Below are 24,010 nucleotides of genomic sequence, written 5' to 3'. Positions count from 1 at the left end.
ATGATCTTTATGATTTTTTGGGATTCAATCTTCAGTGCCAGAGAAATAAAATATTGTAATAAAATACTGTATGTTCTTAATTCTGAGTATAAACCACTCAGAATTAAGAACATACAGTGAATATACAGTATATAGAAATTACGTGCACGACTAATATTGAAGCATCAACAACCCCTCTAGAAGTGTTTCTTGAACAGTCGGTTACTCACTTCATATCATTGAGCAGTGCACAGTAATTATTTTACCTTTAATTTTCTGAAGGTTTACAATAAAAGAGGACCAATTAGAATACATCAATCCGCGGGTGCGAAGTGCGACGTGCGCGGGGCGTTTTCACTGTTTTTGGACATAATGGCTGAATAAGGGTTCAGTATGTTCTTAATTCTGTGTAGCAAAAAAAGAGCATTGATAGGTGCAAAATACTTACCTATTAGAAATTATTGAAATTTGATTTTCATTAATTTGTGGCCACGTGATAAAAATATGGCCATGTCTTATGTTTAATTCAATAATAGACGCTTTAATTCCCACGTAAAATGGTTTTCTATATTTTTTTTCGAATTTAACCTCTATTAATATCTCCGAATCGAAACATATATGTAGTTTGAATATAGTTTCAAAACTGTTTAAGAATCTATGACTATGTAACCTTAATAATACCTTATAGTGTAAAGTACGTTGTAAAAACATACAACCTTAATTCGTAACGTAAGGTATTGGTATATGTCTTACTTTATTTGTTTTTTTTAAACATAGGTAGGTACCTACTTATCACTAAAATGCTTGTAGGTATACATATTGTATATTTGTCATTTAAAGACGTTGCTGAAATAACTTGAATATGGTGACATTTGCGTATGGGTAAAAAATTTTATGCAAGTATGTATCTGAACACGAACTGAAATCTTAATTTCTTATAGAATTTATGCTATTTATTCTTTACTCTTAATTAAACTAGCCTACATTTTTTTCAAAGTTTTTTTTAGTATTGCATAATAATATTACGTCAGGCTTCGCGGGGTACTTCACGGTTAGCGATTAGAAGAAATTTAATTATTATGAGATGTTAGGTGCAAAAGTTCTACTAAGTTATTCTTCCCACGAATAATATAATATTGTCGTCCGTCGTCGGCGATAGCGCCGGTAAATCGCTTACGGTAAACCGGTAACTAACGGTTTTTGTCTTGGGATTCGTGCTTGTTATTTTGCTACGAAGCTTGATCATTCTTCGTTCTTGTTTTTGAGACTTAAAAATATTTTTTTTTTTTTTTATTCATCGTTGATAGAGATAATTATAGATTTTCAATTCACTAACACTCTAATATAAGAATTAAATATTTATACTTTTAGAACTCGCACATAAATCAACCAATAATATAAAAAGTAGTTTAGCTATTCAAAACAATAATTTATCACCAGAAATGTTATTTCGAACTATACTATTTTAGTTATTTTTAAACCAACTAAACTCCGATCAGTATTACCTACTTCTTAAAAACTTTACTGGAAAAAACTATGAGTCTGCAAGAAGCATGCCCGGTTTTATTTCTATCTAAAAGCGTTCTTGAACATAAAGATCATCTAAACAAAAACAATCAAACAGGGTTTGCAGGCAAGCCTATAATGGAAAGTGTAGGACTCATCTTGCTCAGACAGCGAACCTGTGAACACATAGCTACCACGGGCTGTACGAAGCGCACGCCTGCGCGGAATATTATTAAAAAAACTTTTTTACTTTTCGGTGGCAATTAAATATTAAAAATTTAAAACGTTAGTTATTAGACAGTTCAGTTACAAAAATTGTTGAAATGGAATTTCGCGTTTTATTTCTAGTTTTTGTAATCGCGGTGGCGCCGACTTCCTCAAATACAAGTAAGTGGTCTCTTTAAAAGAAAGTAGATTTACAAGTGCGCTATGATTTAATGTAAAGAATATATTTGATGTAAAACTCATGCATTCTTAAATCAAGGTTTTAATTAAATCACTATTAATCCAAATATAAAATTAGTGTAAAATACTAACATATACAAGGAAAATTATGTGACGAAGAAATAGATTTGCAAAAAGTAATCAAAAACGTTATATTTCGACCTATTCAAACCCTCTCTAACTCTAAACCTTTACGCGTACACGATATAAGATTTATATACCTATTAATAATTAATTATAAAAGTATTTTGTTCTATACAAAATTTAGATTGATTTCATTTATTAGCTATAGGTATAGGTATATTGAGAACGTTATTCATGCATCTTCAATGGTCGTGCTGTTACTGTGGTTAATACGGCCACAATGGCCTTATTGTGCCAAACTCTCAGGACGTCCCTCGTTTCGCATATCCCAGATCAGTATTACTAATTGAACGTTCTTAAAGAATTTAAACTTGCGTTCATTTTATATTCCCGGCCAGGATTATTGAACTCTATAGAAGAGCTAATAACCGTAAATTTAATTCATCAGTAGCCTATACGGATGGAGCAAAGGCTTCTCCCGAAAGGTGATTTTACCCATAATCACGCTGGACCGACGGGTTGGTAATCGCAAACCTATTAGATGGTAGGAGTAGCGGTTGCCCGTTCTCTATTCAGTGGCGTGAACTTCATACATGCGCAAAAGCACTGCTTACCCTAAAATTTATTATAACTCGTATAGGAGGAAGTATTTTTGCCATTTTCCTGCCTTATGCATACCCTGGTAAGAATCCCAGTGCACGCCACTGTCTCCAGTATATCTGTTAGTTGCGGGAAGAGGTAGAGGTAGTGCCAATTATATTATAGGGTATAGAGTTTAAATTTATCATCTTCATGTCAACCAATTGACGTCCACTGCTGGGCATAAGTATTTATTGGGGAGGTCCAAATACTGCGGTCTTGTGCCGCTGCGACTCGTTTGATGTCATCGGCCACGTCGTGGAGGTCTACCAATGCTGCGTTTAATGGTGCGAGGTCCCCATTCCAGCACCTTGCTCGGAGAGATAGCTCGGTGAACGAATGGACTTTGGGGTCCAAAGTCCATTCGTTCTCCGAGCTATGTGCCCCGTTCTCTGCCACTTTGACTTCGCGACTCTGTGCTTCGTCGGTAACTCTGTTTCTTCCTAAGTTGATCAAGTAAAGATACTCCAAGCATAGTTATCTCCATTGCCCATTGAGAGACCCTGAAACTTCTTATGAGACCGAGTCATAGTTAGCGGCCACGATATAGAGTTTAAATCATATTAACGGCTGAACTCAGGTTATACGTTGGAGCATGCCTGACTGTTTGAAATATGTTCAGTCGTCTTAATCGTAAGCTTTTTCGTGGCACAAAGCAACCGAACATCGAATGGGTTCATATGAGCCCTTTAATTTGTAACTTTTTGCGCTTGGTCTTCGTGCCTATAATTTATGGTCAAGAATTTGCACAATTCTACCACCAAACTTTATGAAAATGTCCCACAGACCTCTGGTAAGAGAAAGATGGTTAATGAATATAAAATCAAGTTCATGTAATATGCATTACACATACATTACAACTAGGTAATAATGTAGTGCATTACACTACATTATTAATAGTCGTCAAAGCCCACCAACTCGCATAGCAAAAGCGTCGAGGGTCTATGCTCCAAAAATGTTTCTCCTATGAGAGAAACATATGCCCAGCAGTGTCAACAACCTCTAAATGATTAGTATAAATAAAATATATAAATAAAATCTTACAACTTTTGTGCAACGACTTAAAAAAGTTTTTTTAGTATTATTTTATGTAAAGAATTTCGGTTACTTTATAATAATCGGGTGATAAAAGTTCACTGATTTTTTTACAACTTTTGATGAACGTGACTTATTAGACAGATAAATATCTTTGCACACATTACAATAAAATTATATAAACCATTGTATTTTTTAAGAAATGTGAAAGTCTTATACTACACTCTCACGAGCACTGCAAATTTTAGCACTTTCTTCTGAACCTATATGACAGTTTCCTTAATGCCGTATTTTTATGTCTCAACTCACTTGCATGAGTCAGTAAATCATAAGTACAGCGTGATTTCTCTAATTATTAAGAGGCACTTTTTGTTTAAATATTTATAATGTTTCAATTTGTTGATCTTTTTGGGAGAGAGTCCAGGGAAGTTGTTATTTTTGAGATACTTTCGTAACTTTGATAGCCGATTGGCACAGGGGGCAGCGACCCGGCTTTCTGAGTCCAGGGCCGTGGGTTCGACTCCCACAACTGTAAAATGGAATGTTTTTCAGTGATGGGCGTTTATCTGTTTATTACTTATATGTAGGTACTTATTTATTTTATTTAAACATCTTTATTGCGTAATAAAGGAGAAATCACAAATATAGTTAAACAAAAAATTAAAAGCAAAAGGCGACCTTATCACTAAAAGTGATCTCTGCCAGGTAACCTTACCGATAGTACACAACAAAACATGAGAGACGGGAAATCGCAATTAAAATAAACAATACATAAATTTACACACTTAAGTACATACTACTAATAACTAATATAATAAATTATTAAAAGAGATAAATAAAATAAGATATAAATAAATATATATATATATACAATAACAAATATTTATTTATATTTACTATAGATACATAAGTACAGATATACGAACAACAAAATTATAATGACAAATAGTGATGTCTAACACGGCTTTTGAAAATAGCTAGGGATTTAGAGCGACGAATATCGTCAGGGAGTGCATTCCACAGCGTTGCAGCTTTTATTGTGAAGGATTACGAGTAACTTTGAGACTTACATTTCATCATTCGGAGAATATTCTCCCTAGCAGAACGCTGAGATCCTTGAGACGGACACGGGCAAAGGAAATGAAAGCGTTGTTTTAGGTAGAGTGGTGTCCAAGGATGAAAAAGAGTAGAATACAGGATTGAAAGGACATGCAGATTCTATACTACTTATGTGTATTACATTCATAAAAATATTCATCAGCTATCTTAGTACCCATAAAACAAGCTACGCTTACTTTGGGGCTAGGTGGCGATGTGCGTATTATCGTAGTATATTTATATTTATGAATTATCCAACTCTATAATACATAACAAAATTTATCTTTTCTGTCAAGTCAAACTCAGGAAAATATACTGAAACAGACAGAAGATTACGCGAGTGAGCCCACCTGAAAGTTACAAACTAAGTTGCTAGAATCAAAACAATGACATTTATCCGATCAAGATAACAGTAGGTAGTAATAGTCATTAAAAGAAACAATAGCAAAAATGGTTATCTAAAGCGGAAGATTCCGTCATTCTTATAGATGTACCCATGTATACATAGGAAAAGTTTTAATTCATAGAACTTTCTTGACCAAAACTTTTAGGTAATAATTCCTGTATATTAGTTATCCCTACTAATATAATAAATGTGAATGTAAGTTTGTTTGTTACGCTTTCACGCAAAAACTACTGAATCGATCATCACGAAACTTTGGAAACATATTCTTTGAGGTAAAAGAAGTAATATAGGATACTTTAATCACGAAATTAAGCTCAGTTCCTTTGGGAGAGGTGATGAAAAAGTTTGACGATTTTACACAATGACTATATAAAAAATGTTGGAAATGTTCTTCGTTAACCTTTAGCATATAAACCAACTAACAATGCGATTTCGATTCGTCCTATAACGATTACTATTTTTTGTTAGTGATAGGAGGAGCTGAGACTGGTCAGACAGTTCTATTCAGATATTGTTCATGCGAAAAGTTTTTTTTTTTCATAAGAATACACAACTTAAAAATTTTAGTACAACTACACCTACATTTAATGTCCATGTGTCTCAAAAAACAAAAACAAACGCAGACGAAGTCGTGGGCAACAGTTAGTATTAAATAGTTTTTTTTCTGTTAGGCAAAGACTTGTTTCGGATTGGTTTTGTTTTCGACGAAATATTTGCTTTTTACTTACTAAATCATCATAACCCATCACTACAGGGCATGGGTCCCCTCTCAAAATGAGAAGCACTTAGGCTGTAGTCCATCACGCTGGCCAAGTGCTGATTGGTAGACTTCACACACCCTTGAGAACATTATAGAGAATTCTCAGGCATGCAGATCTCCTTCTCTCCTTTCTTGATCTCCTTTCCTTCACCGTTAAAGCATGTGATATTTAATTGCTTTAATTAAAAAGAAAGAAAGACGCAGAGTGAAGCTCGATCAACTATAAAAAGAAGAGTAATAGACTAGTGGATAAGACTTCAGCCTTTCGGACGGGCCAAGTTCGAACCCTGGCACGCACACCTTACTTTCTTTAACCATGAAAGATTACATCGTGACGAAACCTGCACGCCTCAGAGTTCTCTATAATGTTATTAAAGGCGTGTGAAGTCTTACCAGCAAGAACTACGGCTTAAACCGTTTTTTTACTAGAATCCGTGATGGATACCTTTGTATACCTCTTCCTACCTATGTATATCTTTTCTTTATATAATTTCGAAAAAATATAGCAAAAAGGTGAAAAACGTCATCATACTTAAGGATATTTTATCCGATTATCTCTTAGGCCTGTAAAGCAAAAATCCTACGATCGCGCTACAAATTCCAAAAAAACATTTGCTTTTAAGAAATGGAACATTGGGAAATGGAATTTTGGAAACAAGAAAAAGGCAGTTCTTTTATTATTAAATTTTTTATAGCGGCAGTGAAGTTGACATTCCTTCGGGTACACTACAACCAAAAAATAAATCACCTTTTCTTCCCTTACATTTCATGTGCATTAAGATTCGATTTCTTTTGAATTATACAAGTATAGTTTAATGGTAAAATTCACAACGAGTCAGTTCCTAGACCAACGAGGCAGTTACTAGATCAACGAGTCAGCTAGCAGATCGACGAGACAATTACTAGACCAACGAGTCAGTTACTAGACCAATGAGACAGTTACTAGACCAATGAGGCAGAAACTAGACCAAAGAGTCAGTTACTAGACCAACGTGACAGTTACTAGACCAACGAGTCAGTTACTAGACCAACGAGGCTATTACTAGTCCAAGGAGTCAGTTACTGAACAAACGAGCACTAATTACAGGCATTAACATTTATTTACCTCCATAAGTGATATTGACATCCTTGTTAGTGATTTGTTTTGTATTACGCTAATATTTATTTTGTATCAATAGGAAGTGGTGTAAAACATAAATCATGAAAATAACGATAACTACTTCTTATATTTACTTAAATATTCCCATTTGTCATTTTGTCATATACAAAAAAATAAGATCTACTCTAGAAATAAAGGTGTATCCCCAGATTTAACCAGGTTTTGATTAATAATAATATGTAAATAGGAGATGAGAATTAAAGAAAATAGCCAGTCTGGGAGCATTGATAAAAAGGAGTCTCTCAGGGGTTTAGGACCTATTATGTTCCTTATTTACATTGATGTCCTGTCCTTGGTGTTCATGCTATGGAACGCTGACTTAAAAACACTAAGCAGCAACGCATCGATACTATTCATGACATTCGCACATTTCAGAATTTTACTATAAATAAATGCAATTTTCACAAATGACAACTTTTAATAAGCTACTGCAGTAGGCCGTTTAAGGGTTTTGTTTTGACGAACGAAAGCTGGCACCTTACGCTTTTCAATAAATAACTGTCGTGCTCTACCACCGGTTCGCAAGGTAAATTTTACCGAGAAGAAGCCGGCAAGAGACTCAGCTATAGTAGAAAAAGACCATCTGTCAGGGTCTTCTGTGGTCCATTGCATACGTATGTATTATTGAACGACAGTAAAGGGGTCACACGGTGCAAAATTAGTTACGTTTGACTGCTCTCGTGATACGCAACTTGTGTAATACAGGTAACTATTTGCGCATATTACAGATGAATAGGAATAAATAGGCTGTAGATGCCTCGGTGAATTGTTTCATAATACTAGGAAAGAACTGTGGCGTGTATTAAACATGCATAAAAGCTTTTTTTTTTTCGAATCCAATTTTTTCACTTTATTTTAACAGTATTTTTAATAGGCATTAAAAATACTATGATTAAAAACCAAGTGCCAATGGAAAAGATATGAAAGTATATATCCGGCCTCAAAATCATAATTCCTTGCTTAGTCAATTGCTGGGCGCAATTTTATCTCTCTCAAGATAAGAATCGAGCTTATACGTGGTAATTATATGCTACTACTCACCTTGTGGTAAATAATGATAAATACAGTCTTACACCCGACGTTGATAAAAAATATAATCCAAAATGTTCAGATTTCAGACAGTTTGTAGTGATATAAAAAATCAAAAATTAATTTCATTATTTGAAACGCTAAGTATGTCTGTTTGTAGTGACTCTACCACTGGTTCGGATAGAGAATGCACATCTACAAGGAAAATGAAGTTGGAAAAGACCAGCACTACTACACTGTATTTTTTCTAACTAGTCTTATGATCTAAACAATATTTTAATTACTTTTTAGTGTAAAGTATATTTGAAAAAAAATTCAATAAAAAGAGATTTTCGTGTGTATGTTTTTGTTATTTTCATATCAGTTTGAAAATAAACATAACGATGAAAAGTAGCATACAGATTACACGACAAGTTTGAAAAGTTGACCATAAATTAAAATTTCCATCATAGGATTTTTGAATTCGATTATGGCAGGATACCCTAATCGTTTTTTAAGGGACATCGTAACGAAACTCTCATTCGCTTATCGGAACATCTTTGTCGGTAGGCAGGTAACTAGCCGCGTTGTAGATGGTAGCTATTGATTCGCAGATTGCCCCTGTCGGAGACCGAACCCCGAACCTCCCACTTATAAAACCACAGCGATCACCATTGCGCCACGCAGGTCTCGGAGTAATTAACTCTTAGGAAAAACATACAATCAAAATTTATAACAAAGGTTTCTTTATGGATATTTTTTCATTAGTATCTACTTTTTGTCATTTATTGACCACTTAAACAAAATTACAATAAGAGACTCGAGCCCCAGGCGTCACTTATATCTCCGAGGTACCTAAGAAGTGCGGGCAAAGGACAAATTTTGACCACAAAAGTCGATGACCCGTGTCGTCATATCTGATTATTTACGACTTCCTGTTGCCCCTTTGTCCGCGAGTTTATTACTATTTCATAAAATCCAGGATGCTAGTTTTATTTATGCAAAATTGTATCAACATCACTTTTTCAGTTAAGCTCTACATAGGTTAGATAATGGCGTGCACTTCATACATGCACAGAAGCACTGCCTACTAACATTTTGATATCGATTGAAGGATGGAGGAGGATTTAACCATTTTATGCTACGTTCCTGCTACTACTCCTACTGCTATTTCTCTGCCAACATCGGTGGGGTATTTGAGCCGAACATAGCTATGAAAAACAAACAGACAGAAACACTTCCGCATTATAATACTATACCAACAATTATATCGATTAAAATTTAAATAGATATATGGATAACCCATCGATTTTGATAAGAATTTAATTGCAATTCGCTTTTTGGTTGTTTATTTTAACCAACACCATTCACTTCGCCAATGTCACATCATTGGCGAAGTGAATGGTGTTGGTTTGGCTTTACTGCAAAAGAGCAGTAGTTTTTGCATATCCATATAAGATTGGCCTTACAAAAATAAACAAGAATCAGACTCGCATAGTGAGGTGTTCGTATTTAAAATAAACTTTTGTATTGATGCCAATTCTGTTGTGCCTACATTCCCAAACTATAACTGAATTGACGTGTCTTAAAAATAGTGGTATCCCTTTCTAAGGGAACCATTTTTCAAAGGACAGCACTAAGGACAGTTAATTTAGTCTTGTTTAGTTTAAAAATTTGTGCACCACGTATATTTATTTTGGTTATTATTTTTTTGTTCAAATTTTTTGTATGCAACGATTTATAAGCATCTCTATCTATGCTGTATAATTTAAAATAGTCCTTAAAGTACGGACGGATAAAGGTTCCGTTTTTCCATTATGAGATTGGAAACCTTAAAAAAATACGCAGTTATGTACTTATTTCTTAATAAATGAACAACGAAACTCAAAAGTCTTTTCCGTGAAATAAATATTCCGTCACCTTAACATTTCAGCAATTTAACAACATTGAATAGTTATCATTATTGTTAATATGATATCGATGTTTTCGGTTGTACTCAATTTCAAAATCATAAGAAAGAAACTGTACTTTACTACCGCCTAGAAACACAGGCACAAAATAGAAATGACATATTGACTTAATAAACTGACAGGTCTATTAATTGGGATTTAACTTCCGAACGAAACACCGTCGAAATTAAAGCACCTATCACCATTAATAGGTTGGCTGAGCACAGATCTTACGAGAGATCACTTAGAAGAGAGGAAAGTTTCGAGCTAAAAACCTTTTAAAATTATTCCTGTATTTAAGTCTTCGGTTCCGCTTTTTATCTCTAATATTTATCGCTAACATGTGATAATACCCGGAACCTACGTCTTAACGTCAACACAATCTTAACAATTGGTCTGGTGGGAGGCTTTGGCCGTGGCTAGTTACCACCCTACCGACAAAGACGTGCTGCGATTTAGTGTTCCGGTGCGATATCGCGTAGAAACCGACTATGGGAATGACTACTATTCTCCCTAACAGGTTAGCCCGCTACCATCTAAGACTGCATCATCAACCAGGTGAGATTGCAGTCAAGGGCTAACTTATAGAAGAATAAAAAAAATAAAAATAACGTGCTCTTGAATATAAATTGACTTCTTCTTCTTCTTCTTTTGCTTGCAATTTTCTTACTCCGGACTGTAGCTGAGAATTTCTGGACAGGAATACCCAATATCTCACGGATTTAATCTCGAGAATTCAAACATAAAATGCTTCTTTATACTTCTATTCCAATCCATTCGATGGCAGTTGAGACGTCTTTATTGAATTTAGAGATATAGATATATGTTTACATCCGAATTCGATATTACCACAACTTTAAAAACGATCTGAGTACCTACACTAGTAGGTAAACTTAATCATCTAAAAAAACAATTTAAGAAGTAAATTGCTATTCAAAATATCTGTACAGGAAAGGACGACAAATTCGACATCAATTAAGTGGAATTTCGTTAAATTTAGATATATTTTGTTTACAGCCGAATTGGAAATTCCCACAATTTTAAAAACTAGAAAAAATTAAGCATCTAAAAAAACTCAATTGAATAATAAGGTCAAGGTGACCGTTAGAACTTCAGAGACGCTAAATGAAATCAATAAATCTTTATGTTTTGTACCCAACATAGAATTTATATCCTTTAATTATTTTTTCAACAAAAACTTGACATGGTTGCATGTTCTTAGTCTTTTGTTTTTATAAATTTCCTTTCAATTCTGAGATCGTTGTTCTAATGTACCCATTACCTTGAGTGCCTCAATTTCAATTTCAATTTCTTTATTTGCAGATTGAGTTACATAGTTTTTACAGTTGTACCCACCACAATAATATAATAGTGCTACAATCGCCATCGATTATATGTCTTTACAATGTTCTTTTAATTAAATTCTTATCCAGTATTTAAATCAAATAATAATAATATACAACAAATCTATGAAAAATCTTCTATCGCGTAGTAAAGCGCCAAAGTTAAGCACATAATGCCGTGTGGCAGATCAGAACACAGTTGTTACCACCCCTTCTTTTCTCGCGGGTGTCTTACGAGGTGATTCAGGGAATGAAATGGAGAGGGAATATAACGGGCAGCAGCTTCCTCTGTATTACTACTAACATCTACTGCGATCAACGACCCGTCTGCCTAGCGTAGGGATAGGGAAACCCTCCTGTTAAGGGCCTCCTGTTAGGCCTTTATAGGTTGATAACGATAAGTTTTATGACCTAACCTAACTGTTAGTGACTTTTCGGATAAAGAACTGAGAAGCATATGTAGGTTTAAAATATTGTTTAAAGAAAGCCGAAAGACTCGAAGCAAATATTTGGTTATGATATGTTTCTTTATATTTGTTTTAGTGTTGAGCTTTAAACATTATTTAGCAATAGCCTAACTAACATTTCTCACCTTAAATTTTCTTTTTTAGCCTACGGTGTTTGTATCCTCTTAGTAAACTGCTTTAAATACTTGACACTATTGGGTGTTTGTGTGTTTATTGAAATCGAATACTTCAACTCGTCAACGAAAAAGCATGTCCCTATTTCTGTCTACTTATTGAAAAAGCCCTCAACATGCCCACTTAATTACTTCACAACGGTATTGCTATCATATCGAGTTTCGCGGACAAGGTCCCTGTATCAAACGGCCATTGACCTGCACGTTTTTATAAGAACCAGTTCATCAGATACTGTTCTGAACGGATCTTATCACGGCGAATAAGGTCTACCGGTAGTTCAGACTGGTGTACATAATGCTACAGGGTTTTGTGGAATGACCTGTAATTGAGGTTTAATTACAGGTCATGCATTCTAGCAGTCAATTTAAACAAATTTGTAGATAAAAGAATTGAAATAACCGAAATGCTCAGAAATGTCTGTCTGTCTGTCTCTTTTTATTTTATCTAAATATTTTAATGAATAATTAAGATATTTTCATAAGAGGAAACTTAGCAATTTTCTATTATCGGGAAAACTTTACAGAATCGTGTAAAGCGGAAAACCTTTTAGTCAGGAATATGATAAAAGATAACATGTATTTTTGTCTCTGTGTAGAACTACACCGATTATTCAAAGTTTAAATTCTTTCATTCGCTTTCAAGCTCACCTCACTTTAAGAGATTGATATTCGCAACTTCCAAGGTAATAAATATTAACTAATGAATAATTTCGGCCAGAAATATCGTTGGCATATAAAGTAGAGTGTTAAAACATAAATTGTATTGTTTAATCCATAATAATATAAAAAGTCGCTTTAAATGCTTGTGCTGGAAGTTTAGAATACAAATGTGCAAAGCATATAAAGTAGGTAATAAATCAATGGGAAATAAAATAACTTACGGATATATTGAACCTTTTCTGGCATGTACGAATAAATTAGGTTACAAAATGCATTGATGAGAACTATATACAGACTTAAAGTTATTGCCTTACTTATTGTTATTATCTAAGTTACTAAGAGAACATGGAAAATGTGCGTTTTAATGCTGTCATATTTTAAAAAAGGAAGATGGCGTAGTTATTATATGTAAACATAGTAAGTGGAAATCCTTAAGCACAATATAAAATATATATTTTATTATTTTAATCATTTATATATGGGATAAATCAGATATCGATTAAAATTATTTAATACACAATATAGAGATATTTCGTAAATAAATGCACGTGTGTATTTTTTTTTTACAGCTGCGTCTTATTGACGCTCAGAGTAAGAACATTTTGACGTTATTTCAATTAATAATTCTTGTGGCTCAATCGGATTTTATTTGTCATTCCCCAATAGCTTATGTTCGAGAAAGTTTCAAATAACTCCATGTGGCCAACGATATTACACTATTTAAACTCAGAGCATCTTCTCTAACTAACAAACCGAGCTGCAGGCAACCGATTTTCTTGTACGTATTAATGTGATACGAATTTCGAATTCAGCATGAAAAATTCATCGCGAACAGCTCTCGGTTTGACTATTATGTGCCATCAGATTAAATATTTTCATATACCTAACCATTAAGTTTCTACTACATTCAAGCAAACAAATACCAACACACGCACTTACACACGCAGACAAAGTGTGTATGTTTATATGTCTGTGCCCAAAAAGTGTATGCGTGTGAAATCATAGATAATTTCTCCACAAGCGTAAATATATCTACGGGATATTTAATAATTTGAACATTTAATTATTGTTGGCGAATAAAAAGGATATCAACTAAATACCTATAAATTATATTTATGTAACTTAGATTTAGAAACAGTGTTTGTGTCATGTTTGTAGGGACTTTACAATATTATTACTATTTGTAGAAAAAATAGTAATAATATTGTGCTCGGTTGTATACTTATTTCTATACTTATAATATTAACTATTTGTTAACAACAATTGAGAAAGCATCAGGCAGCCTGCATGGCTGAGAGCTCATCATAGTGTTCTCAAAGTTGATTCTCTCACTCAAGACTTCTTCTTAAGACTTCTTTTTAACTTTTAATAACCTTGTAAAGTTTCTGATGTATGTATATAATTATTATAATATTCAACTCGCATTATACCACAGATAAATAAAATCAATGATTAAAAACATATAGAAACAGTGTACACGACTAATGTTGAAGCATCAAAAACCACTCCACTTCATACCATTTAGCAGTTGACAGTAATTATTTTACCTCTAATGTTCTAAAGTTAACTATAAAATAAGAAAATCGGAAAAATGGTTTTAGGACACAGTGCACTGCATACAATAATGTCTGAAATTCTAAATCCCGTGGTACTATATGTACGAGTAATCTGTATATTTTATATTTATCGCCATTCGACGTTGTAACGAAGTGAGTTACCGTTATGACGACGTCGACGACAATAGCGTGCATATTAAGTGCGATGAGCGAAGAAAGCTGTGCGAATCCATTTTGTAATAGCTATTATTTGAATCGCTGCTCAAAAAAACCTTCTGAATCTACTTGGCGGCTTCTTCACGGGGAATCTGCCTTCCGAAACAATAGTAGTAGTGGGCTGACGAGAAGTAGCCTTTGTTATTTTCTGGCCTACTATCTCTGTTGTTACTTCCAAAATACTGATAACGCAGACACATCGATTTTAGTATCATACGATATGTTTTGTATATAAAATAAACTGCAAACTTTAAAGAAAATAGCAGCAACCAATCAAGTTGATTGTAGTATAGAGTTAGTTGAAAGGATGGAGTAACATAGGCTATTTTTCATCCCAGAAAAACATACGGTTCACACGGAATTTGTTAAAAATTAACGCGGACAAAGGATGCGGGCAAAAGCTAGTAATGGTATAAATGCGAAAGTATTTATTTATCCATTGACAGTAACATATGATGCTACCTTTTTTCTGCTTTTACTTTTCAATAGAAATGCTATGCTACCTTTTAAGAGCGTGAAGTTTTGGTTACGCAGTCGAAGTAAAAAGTAACCGCTACATTAGTTATAGTAGTGTAAAATGAAAATAATAGATATGATATAAAAGTGTATGTATGTCTTGACTTTCACTGCCATTCATACACGTAAGTGTTATTTTCTAATCACTTCTTTAATGTCACATTAATCATGCATTGAGCTAAACGTACCGATTATACCGTTAGCGATCTTATTCGCCTTTTCTATAATCTATTGAAGAGCAAGATTTATTGAAAGTATACCGGTCTTATAGGCTAACGAAATTTACGTTAAGTTAAAACCCGGTACTCGTTTATAAAACTATGTAAACCGACTGGTTTATTACCACAATCTATATACAAATTGAAAAGCTGAAAAGAAAAAGAAGTAGGATACATAAAGCGTATAGCTTAATGGCAATTTTATCAGCCAGGCAAACGGTCCAAGGCATGCAGATTCTCAAAATATTTGGCGAGCATGAACAACTCTACTGGTATAACATTTAACGCTAAATTATAGCTTGTATAAATAGTTTTTTGGAAGAAATTTGCTAAAGCCATAATTTAATACTAAAAGATTATGAAAGCTCATTTATTAATTAATTTAGTTTAGATAAGTTCATAGGAAGTCCTTTGCAGATATTTCGATAACTTATTAAGAAGTGAAACCTAAAGTTATTTCGTATCTTTGCAGATGTATTCGGAGGTCATTGTTCAAAGCAGGATCCTAATGTTGACGCGTGCTTGCTGAAAAGCTTTAACAACCTCATCGAGCATTTGAAAGAAGGATCTCCTGAACTAGGCATTGAAAAGGTAATTTTTTCATCGTCATCACCTACGTCCTATCATCAGACTTTCACCGCGATGTTATCATCATCATCCTCGGGCCACAGCTTATAAAGGCACAGGCAGTACCTATGAGACATTGAGACTGAATAGGTGTATTTATGAACACATTATTTTTACATTCACTTACTATGCATGGTGTAGTCTCATATTTTCCCAAAGACATAAATACTGTCATAAAGCTGTGTCTACTCCATTGGTTGCGTGGGACAGATGGCTGTGTAGCGATAAGACTGTCAAGTTGTGTGTATTTTGCGCATGTTTTTGTTTTTGTTTTGTCCTTTTTTTTGATACACAATAAAAGTATAAGCATTCACTGATTCTTTCGTTCAAAAATTCTCTAACGATATAACCTGAATTTAAATTGAGCACGAGTACGAGTACGAGTACCTACTGTTATTCCCGTTTTCATCAAACTTAGGCGTCGCCTTAATCGAATGCCTAATTGTTTAGGCGATGCCTATAGAAAACAGACGTTTCACCAACTCTTAGGTCATAACTATTGGTGAACGGTTTATGTATGCCTAGAAATCTCCTTCGATTACTTATTTACCGTTAGAAAAAACGGGCATTTCTGTGTTAGTAAGTTACTGTCCGAGGTGTGGTAACATACACCTCTTCTTCTCGTGTACGAGGCTAGCAAGGAAACATAACGGTTAGCAGCGACAATGGTATTTGGAATTCTCTACAAAAGACGTAACAGTAGTCTCAATCAGTAGAAATAATGAAGAACATTTGTTGTATGTTAACTCATATTCCGATTAAAACGGAATCTAATTTGAAACAATACATTACATTTTAGTGATTATTTTTTACAGACGGAATCCATACTGATTGACGAGTTGTCCATCGCACTGGGCGGTGGTCCCGATGGCTACAGGGCGACATTCAAAGATATCAATGCAAGCGGGGTGGATGAGGTGACCATCACTAACGTCAGGTAAAAAAAAACACTTTTTTCTAATATTTTATAGCAAAAGGATTGACCACGTGTACGAGTTGCAGCGTTAAAGAACGAATAACTATAACCTGGTGTACACCTTCTTTTTGTAGGTGCGTACGTAAGATTCTTCTTTGGCGTTAATCACGAAAGAATATTTTTACGGCATTCAAATGACGTTAGGGCATTCAAACCAAAAACTATGAATAACAACAAAATACTTGTTGAAATTTAAGATAACGAATTATAGAAGCAAGTTTTTATACGGTTGAATCTAGCCCAGTATTGGTAACCTCTCTGGACACACATTCTCATTGTAGACTAACTTCATGCTACGTTATATTATCTGCACGCAGATCTTAGTTCATTTGGAGAAAATGGTTATATAACACTTCGACCCTTAAACTATTCTTCGTAAAAAAACGTCACTTCATTACTAGATTTAGCTGCTGCGAGGAAGAAGGATAGACAAAAAAGGTTTTTTTTTTTAATTTAGTAGGTTTTTAAGACTATTATTGACTAAAATCTTAGGGGGGAAACCTGTCTATTTAATACGTTTACCGATAAACGATGACTCATAATTTTATGTTAATGATACTGACTAAGATTGCGAAAAAAATTTAGGTGATAGGTTGTTTTTAATTTCGTAAACGTGTTTGGCTCTTTTTTGCTAATTACTATTGCTTTGCTTTAGTAGGTAGTTAAACATCAAGTTCAAGGTTTTACCGGCTCTAGACCATCGAAGCTTTGAAACTCATGTCATAGTCTGAACTTGTGAACTAGTATGTAAGCCTTCGACACTCTTCGACACTCGACCCTCATCTTGGAAATAGATTTTCAGTGTGTTCAGTAAGAACGGCTAGTATTACTCCAGAATACTGAAGATCACACGATTTTCAATTTTTCTGTATGTTTATGTGGTGTACAATAAAAGTGTATTCATTCATTTATATAATTTGTATGCAATCAATTGTTCACGGTCACTCATGGTATAATAAATATTTATATGTCCGGAAATACCGTAATAAACATAGTTGCGCATCTTCTTTCTTTTCCTGGGCCTTTCTCCATACTGGGTTGGCCTGAACCGTCCGTTGTACGTGCTCATGCACGGGGAATGTATAAAGCAGTGAGGGAAGAGTAATCACTACCTTTTAGAAAATTTGCTCTTGGGGGAACCTAAATATCAAAGTCAATAAAAACGAATTACAAGCGATAGTAAAGCGTTTAGTCTCAAACAATGCTGAGCCAGCAATATCATTGATTTTAGTGTCAAACATTAAATATTAGACTATATGCGACAAGTATGCAAAATAAAGAAACTAGACTAGATTAGACTAGATACAAATATTACAAAATAAGAAGATTCAGACATAATTCTATTTATTAAATGTTCAGGTTCATTTTAGTAGTCTCAGGCCAGTCAAGTATACTCGTACCTACCGATAAACGTATAAAAAATCAGAAGTACTTCGGTTGCCAGTAAAATATTAAACATCTACCTATTTTATTAATTGAAGATGAAAATAAGTTCCGTTTACGTTACGTTTTACGTTATATTTTATGTTCACTTCCTCTAACGAAATGTATACTTAGGAAAATGTCGAAATGGATTATTTGAGTGCAGTTCAGGGAGAACGTACTGGAAATTGTTTGGACTTTAGATGAAAATAATCCTACCGGTACTTATCATTCTATTGGTACTTACTAGTTCCCTATTTGATATATATTATTTACCTGAAGTAAATACCAACAGCTGCATAGTTACTAACATCAACCATGTGTGTGGCTTAGACAAGAAATTAGACAAAGAAATAAATACATTCTTAATTAATTCTTGTCACGTCCACATACGTGACTCCGCACAGGTGACGGGACTATTGACCGTAAATGCATCATCGATTCCTGTTCATGATAAATATCTTTACATAAGGTACTTTTAATAATCCTTTATGTTTGTGGTCAGCAACCACATCTGATGCCTGTGGCGTTATGGAGTTAAGTCCTTGGCCTTGTTACGATAGTAATAACTCAATTCCTGTTTACATTTAATGGCAATCTTTTTTATCATTTATGGCAATCAATGCAGGAAACTTTATAGCTGTCTCTAGTAAATACCTACTTCGTTTTTTTTTTTACAAAACTAAGACGAATAATAAAATATAGACCTACGTAGAGATTTGACGTAATCAGTGGAACTTTTTAGGCATTCATCGAAGTAGGTATATTACGAATAAATTAATTTAATTGGAATTGACTACAGCAGGAATTTAATTTTAATTTTATTCAAAGCTGATACAAACTAGAACTCTCTGTGAATTTCCTTATTATTGTAAGCTGCTTCTTAGTAACTCTAATTTGTAACAAGATAGGTATCTCCAGTTAGACATAATTTTTTAATATTAGCTAGTCCTCAGTAGGTTTTTGTCGACCTCCCTGACGCAGTGGTGAGCGCTGTAGTTTTCAGTTTGAGGCCCCGGGTTCTATTACCGGCAGAGGACATTTGGGGTATATTTTCGAATTTCCTCTGATCTATTCTAGAGGGTATTCGGCCGGGGCTAGTTACCACCCTACCGAAAAAGATGTGGCGCTAAGAGATCTAGCGTTCCGATATGATTTCGCGTAGAAACCGATTAGGGGTTTGGGTTAAATATAACTGCCATACTCCCTAACAGGTTAGCCCGCTACCATCTTAGACTGCATCATCACTTTCCACCAGGTGAGATTGCAGTCGAAGGCTAACTTGTAGTGTAATTAAAAGGTCTTTTTCATGTCTTGTTGGGGCATTTCCATGCAAAAGTCTTGTGTAAAGTCCGGGAATCATGCGCATAATACGGATGTGATAGTTATACAGTACGCAGGAAGGTTGATACTAGGTACCTGCTTATCCACGTTTATCGAGACTACAAGATTGGAAATTCCAAACTCTAAGAATAATTACCAGCCAGGAGCGAATTTGGCTGGAACAGTATGAGAATACTGTTTCTTACTATGAAAAGATTAGGTATAAATAGCCATGAAGTTAAATAATTATGCGACCTTTTCTAAAACATAAAACAAATATTTACCTTTTGGAATCTTGTTACTAAATTTGCTTGTTGAAAATAATTTCTGATTTAAAAATCTGCGAATAACAGTTATAGTTCTTAAATACATAAAATCTCTATTAATATACTCTAGAGTTCCTAGTTATAAATGTTCGAAAACTTTAGGGATCCAAGTATTGATTTCAATTTATTAAAGTCAAAATTATTCAAGCTAAAAAAGAAATTAAATAAAATGTTCAACCCTTTGACATTATCCCAATTTCACAAAATTTCAGCACAGCCAGATTGTCCTCTTGAAATTGAAATAACAATATATCGTCATTTGCATTAACGTTCAACAAATACAATGTGAACTGATATGGACTAGTTTTTATTGTTACCTTTCTATGAAACACTATAGTCGTAAAAAAGTAATAGGCCCGTTTTGACATTTTTCATCGCGACGTAACTAGTTATGGAACCATCCGACTCATCATCATCCGACTCATCATCATCTGACACGATAAATCAATTCAAGTTTGTATGAGTACTTGATTGATATGATTATGTATTGTAAAGTGTTCGTTCGTTCAGAGTATTCCTTTAACTTCACAACCAATTCGCGTGACTGGCTGTTGATTATACGTCCACTTTTCAACATGTTGAAACAGAGTTCGTACTATATAACAACAAACACAAAAATCGAGTCAAATCACTATGTTGAATATAAATAATAGTAAACAATATATATCAAACTTAAACTAGCGCACAGTCAACTTTACAAGATGGGGAACGAAAAGCTGCGCAGTGCGCGCGGGGACGCTTCAGTCATGTGGCGCTTGGTCAGATACATCAACTCAAACTCATTATTTAGAACCCAGTGTCGTTAATTCAAAATTTTATTTGTTGTGTGCTATATTTAATTTCGATATTCAGTAAAAAAAATGGTTACAACTCTAGTATAAAAATAAAAAAAATACTGAGAACCTAACTGTTTTTGAAACGTTTCGCAACAATTATAAATTGCATGCTACTATAAAGTAAGCGCAAAAAGAATTCTCGCGATATATTCTTTCATATTATTTAACGTCCCAAAAAAATGTACGTATTTTTTAAAACACTGTATGTAATTGATTTTAATTATATTGTTTCTTTCAGTTTCGTTCCAAGTTACATTCTATGGTCTTGCATAAATGTCAAAACGGGCCTATTAAATTTTTACGACTATTATAGGATTTTGATAAAAAATATAAAACCCACTTCATTGTACCTAATCTTTATTCGTCATTAATAATAAAACTTTATCAATAGATTTTTGTTTTTTTTTTAAAGCGCTTATCTACAATTATCTGAAGATGAGCGCTTTAAAAAAAAAACTACTTACGTAGGGCTTCTATCTGAGGCTAAATCAATTTTGTATTTATATGATACCGCCTCTGAAGCCTACCCACCGACCACATAACTTTTTTGTTATATGCTCGGATAGGCTTCAAAAAATTATTATAATTGGCGGTGTAATCGCGTAACATACGATATAGCTACGTTAGAAACAAACCTAAATAAAACCTAAAATTATTTTATTTACTTTTTCAGATCAGACCTTGACACGCATCAGTTTCAACTGACGCTGTCTATCCCTCACATCAGTGCCACGGCACGCTACCGTTCTTCTGGTATTCTTCTGTTGGTTCGCGCTTCTGGTGGAGGGGACTACTGGGGCGAATATGGTGAGAAAAACTAAATGAAAAAAATAAAAATATTTTTTTAAATATAAAGATATTTTTTTTATCAAACTACACGTTAGCCCTTGTCTACAATCTCACCTGGTAGTAGGTTTTGTAGCGGGCTAACCTGTTACTGGTGAGTATGGCAGTTAAATGTATGTTGATAGGTGCATCAGTGTCTACGCTAGTGCATTAGGAAAATTCCTGTAATACTAGTCGTAAGTTGAAAAACAAATAAATAATAAAATAAATTTCACCCTAATCGGTTTCGACACGACATCGCGACGGAACTTTTTAGCGCTCAGCGGCACGTCTTTGTCGGTATTATGGTAACTAGCCACAGCCGAAGCGTCCCAGATAGAACCAATCTAGTAATTGCAATTAACACCCCTTCCTGTTGACAGGAAAAGGTGTTAAATTGGGTATTAAGTTAAGGCACAGTAGCGCAGAAGTGTCATGGCTAATCATTTTGTGATCAATCGTGTCTTCTAGGCATGGCATAAAGTTATTCGTTTCTATACAACGTATAAATAAAACCGAAATATTACTTCACTTGATTTAGAGGTACGCTATTTACTAACAGTTTTTGAGTAAATCGCTGCCATAGTCACACACATCACATGCAAAATTAATATCATGTGACTCCTGTCACTTCATTAGATACGTGTCGCATAGCGTAGGTACTATGCGCGTTTCGGTATTTTATCTGTAATAGGGTTGTTTTAAGTAATCACTTAGGATGTTTTATATAAGTTTGTATAGAAAAATAAATATGCTTCTGTTGATTTAATGTGGATTTTGATGCTGAGAGGCCATGCTTCCTAAAAACGGAAAATGTTCAATTTAATTTATCCCCGGAAAGCTAGTGGACATTGTTACGGTCGGATGTTAATAAATGAACTTAATTACCTATGTACGACATAACAGCAAAACGGATAGGTATTAACAAAATTTTACATATAGATTATAGAGATATCATCTCCCATCCTGTATGGCTGAGATAATTATGTCTCACCATTTCGTCATCTTATCTCTTTGATAGGTCTAGGAAGAGACAATGGTAGACATAATTATCTCTTAGTACCTAACCATCCTAGCACTCCTGCCCTCCGCCAAAAAAACGGTTCTGTCAGGCTTTTATTAAAACCACTATAAACACGAAGTAGTAGGCAGTAGCCAGTGTAATATTTTTTTGAATACCCTAAGTGAAATCCTACAGAGAACGTAAAGGCGAAGGTGTACTTCCGTGGAGAGCCGTACGAGCGCGACGGCCAGACATTCCTGCAGCTCAAGCAGCTCAAGCTAGACTTCTCCGTCAAAGACATCAAGATGGGCGTCGAGAACCTAGAGAACAGCAACTCCGTGCTACGTACGTTAAAATAACACTTCATTTACTTGTTTATTCGTATCATATAATTATTAATTCAAGTATTACAAGCTAACGGTGAAGGAAAACTTCGTAAGAATATCTGCATGCCAGAGAGCTCATGGGCTTGTGAATTATATCAATCCACACTACGGCCTAAATCCTTGTCATTCTGAGAGGAGACATTGTCAACCCACTACTGTTTTATTCGCTAAATTTAATATTTGAAATACATTTGAAATAGGGAAATATATTAACATCGATCTATCTCTATGGTCGTTCCTTCATCACTGAAGGTCGTGGTCCTGTTGAAATCTCAGCTTCGAATAAGTAAATCTTCTCCATAAATAGCCTCCAACGGAATCGTATAGAATCGACACGAGTTGGACTATTTCAACTGGTCAGGCTTAGTCGATGGTGTCAGGCCTCTAGGTCGTTTGCCTCTGACTATAATATTTCCTAGACTATCGGTGCCCCAAATACGAGAGCAAGCGTCGGTAACATAGAGTTAGAAGAGTTTTAACATCAGTTAAAATATAAAAATATGTCTCTACTTCGGAACCTTTTTACCTAATATATGTTTTATTTACAGAAGCAGCACTTAACTTGTTCATCAACACAAACGCGCAAGAGCTCCTCAAGGAGATGAAACCTCAGCTCAAGAGAGACCTCGCAGACAAGATGTCCAGATTCCTTGACAGAATCCTAGAAAAGATTCCTTACGACGATTGGATTGTGGATTAAATGAGACATTTGACAATTATTTTAAATTGTAGATAAACGTTTACAACGCAATATTTTTTAAGCTTTTAATTAATAACTTGGAGAGATGGGTAAAACATTTTCAATTATTTTTTAGTCGTTCTAGAAGATCGTTTATAAAAAGTTTTTTTTTTATTTCATGGAGCGTCTTAGATTGTTACATTTACAATTATGTTACGATTAAAAACTATCCCTATATATAGGATATAGGAAATCTCAACTGATGTTAATTCACTGTACAATTTAAATTAACATACAATTAAATTATTTATTAAAAATGACTTTCCATAAAGTAATGTTTTTCAATCTTCGTTCCCTATTCACACCGATATGTGCAGGGATTTAGAAATAA

At 34.3% G+C, this 24,010-nt stretch overlaps 1 protein-coding gene across 1 annotated transcript; it reads left to right on the top strand.

The window, feature by feature from the left end:
• Positions 1–100: 100 nt before the first annotated feature.
• Positions 101–23,717, top strand: LOC120637773 (protein takeout). Its single transcript, XM_039909785.1, has 6 exons — positions 101–1,872; positions 15,689–15,807; positions 16,659–16,780; positions 21,400–21,533; positions 22,750–22,899; positions 23,489–23,717. The coding sequence occupies exons 1-6, from the start codon at positions 1,809–1,811 to the stop codon at positions 23,638–23,640; spliced, it is 741 nt and encodes a 246-aa protein (XP_039765719.1). The 5' UTR covers positions 101–1,808; the 3' UTR covers positions 23,641–23,717.
• Positions 23,718–24,010: the final 293 nt, after the last annotated feature.

Source organism: Pararge aegeria, chromosome 4 (genome assembly GCF_905163445.1).
Source record: "Pararge aegeria chromosome 4, ilParAegt1.1, whole genome shotgun sequence".
Classification (NCBI taxonomy): Eukaryota; Metazoa; Arthropoda; class Insecta; order Lepidoptera; family Nymphalidae; genus Pararge; species Pararge aegeria.
This window is presented reverse-complemented; position numbering and strand designations above follow the sequence as displayed.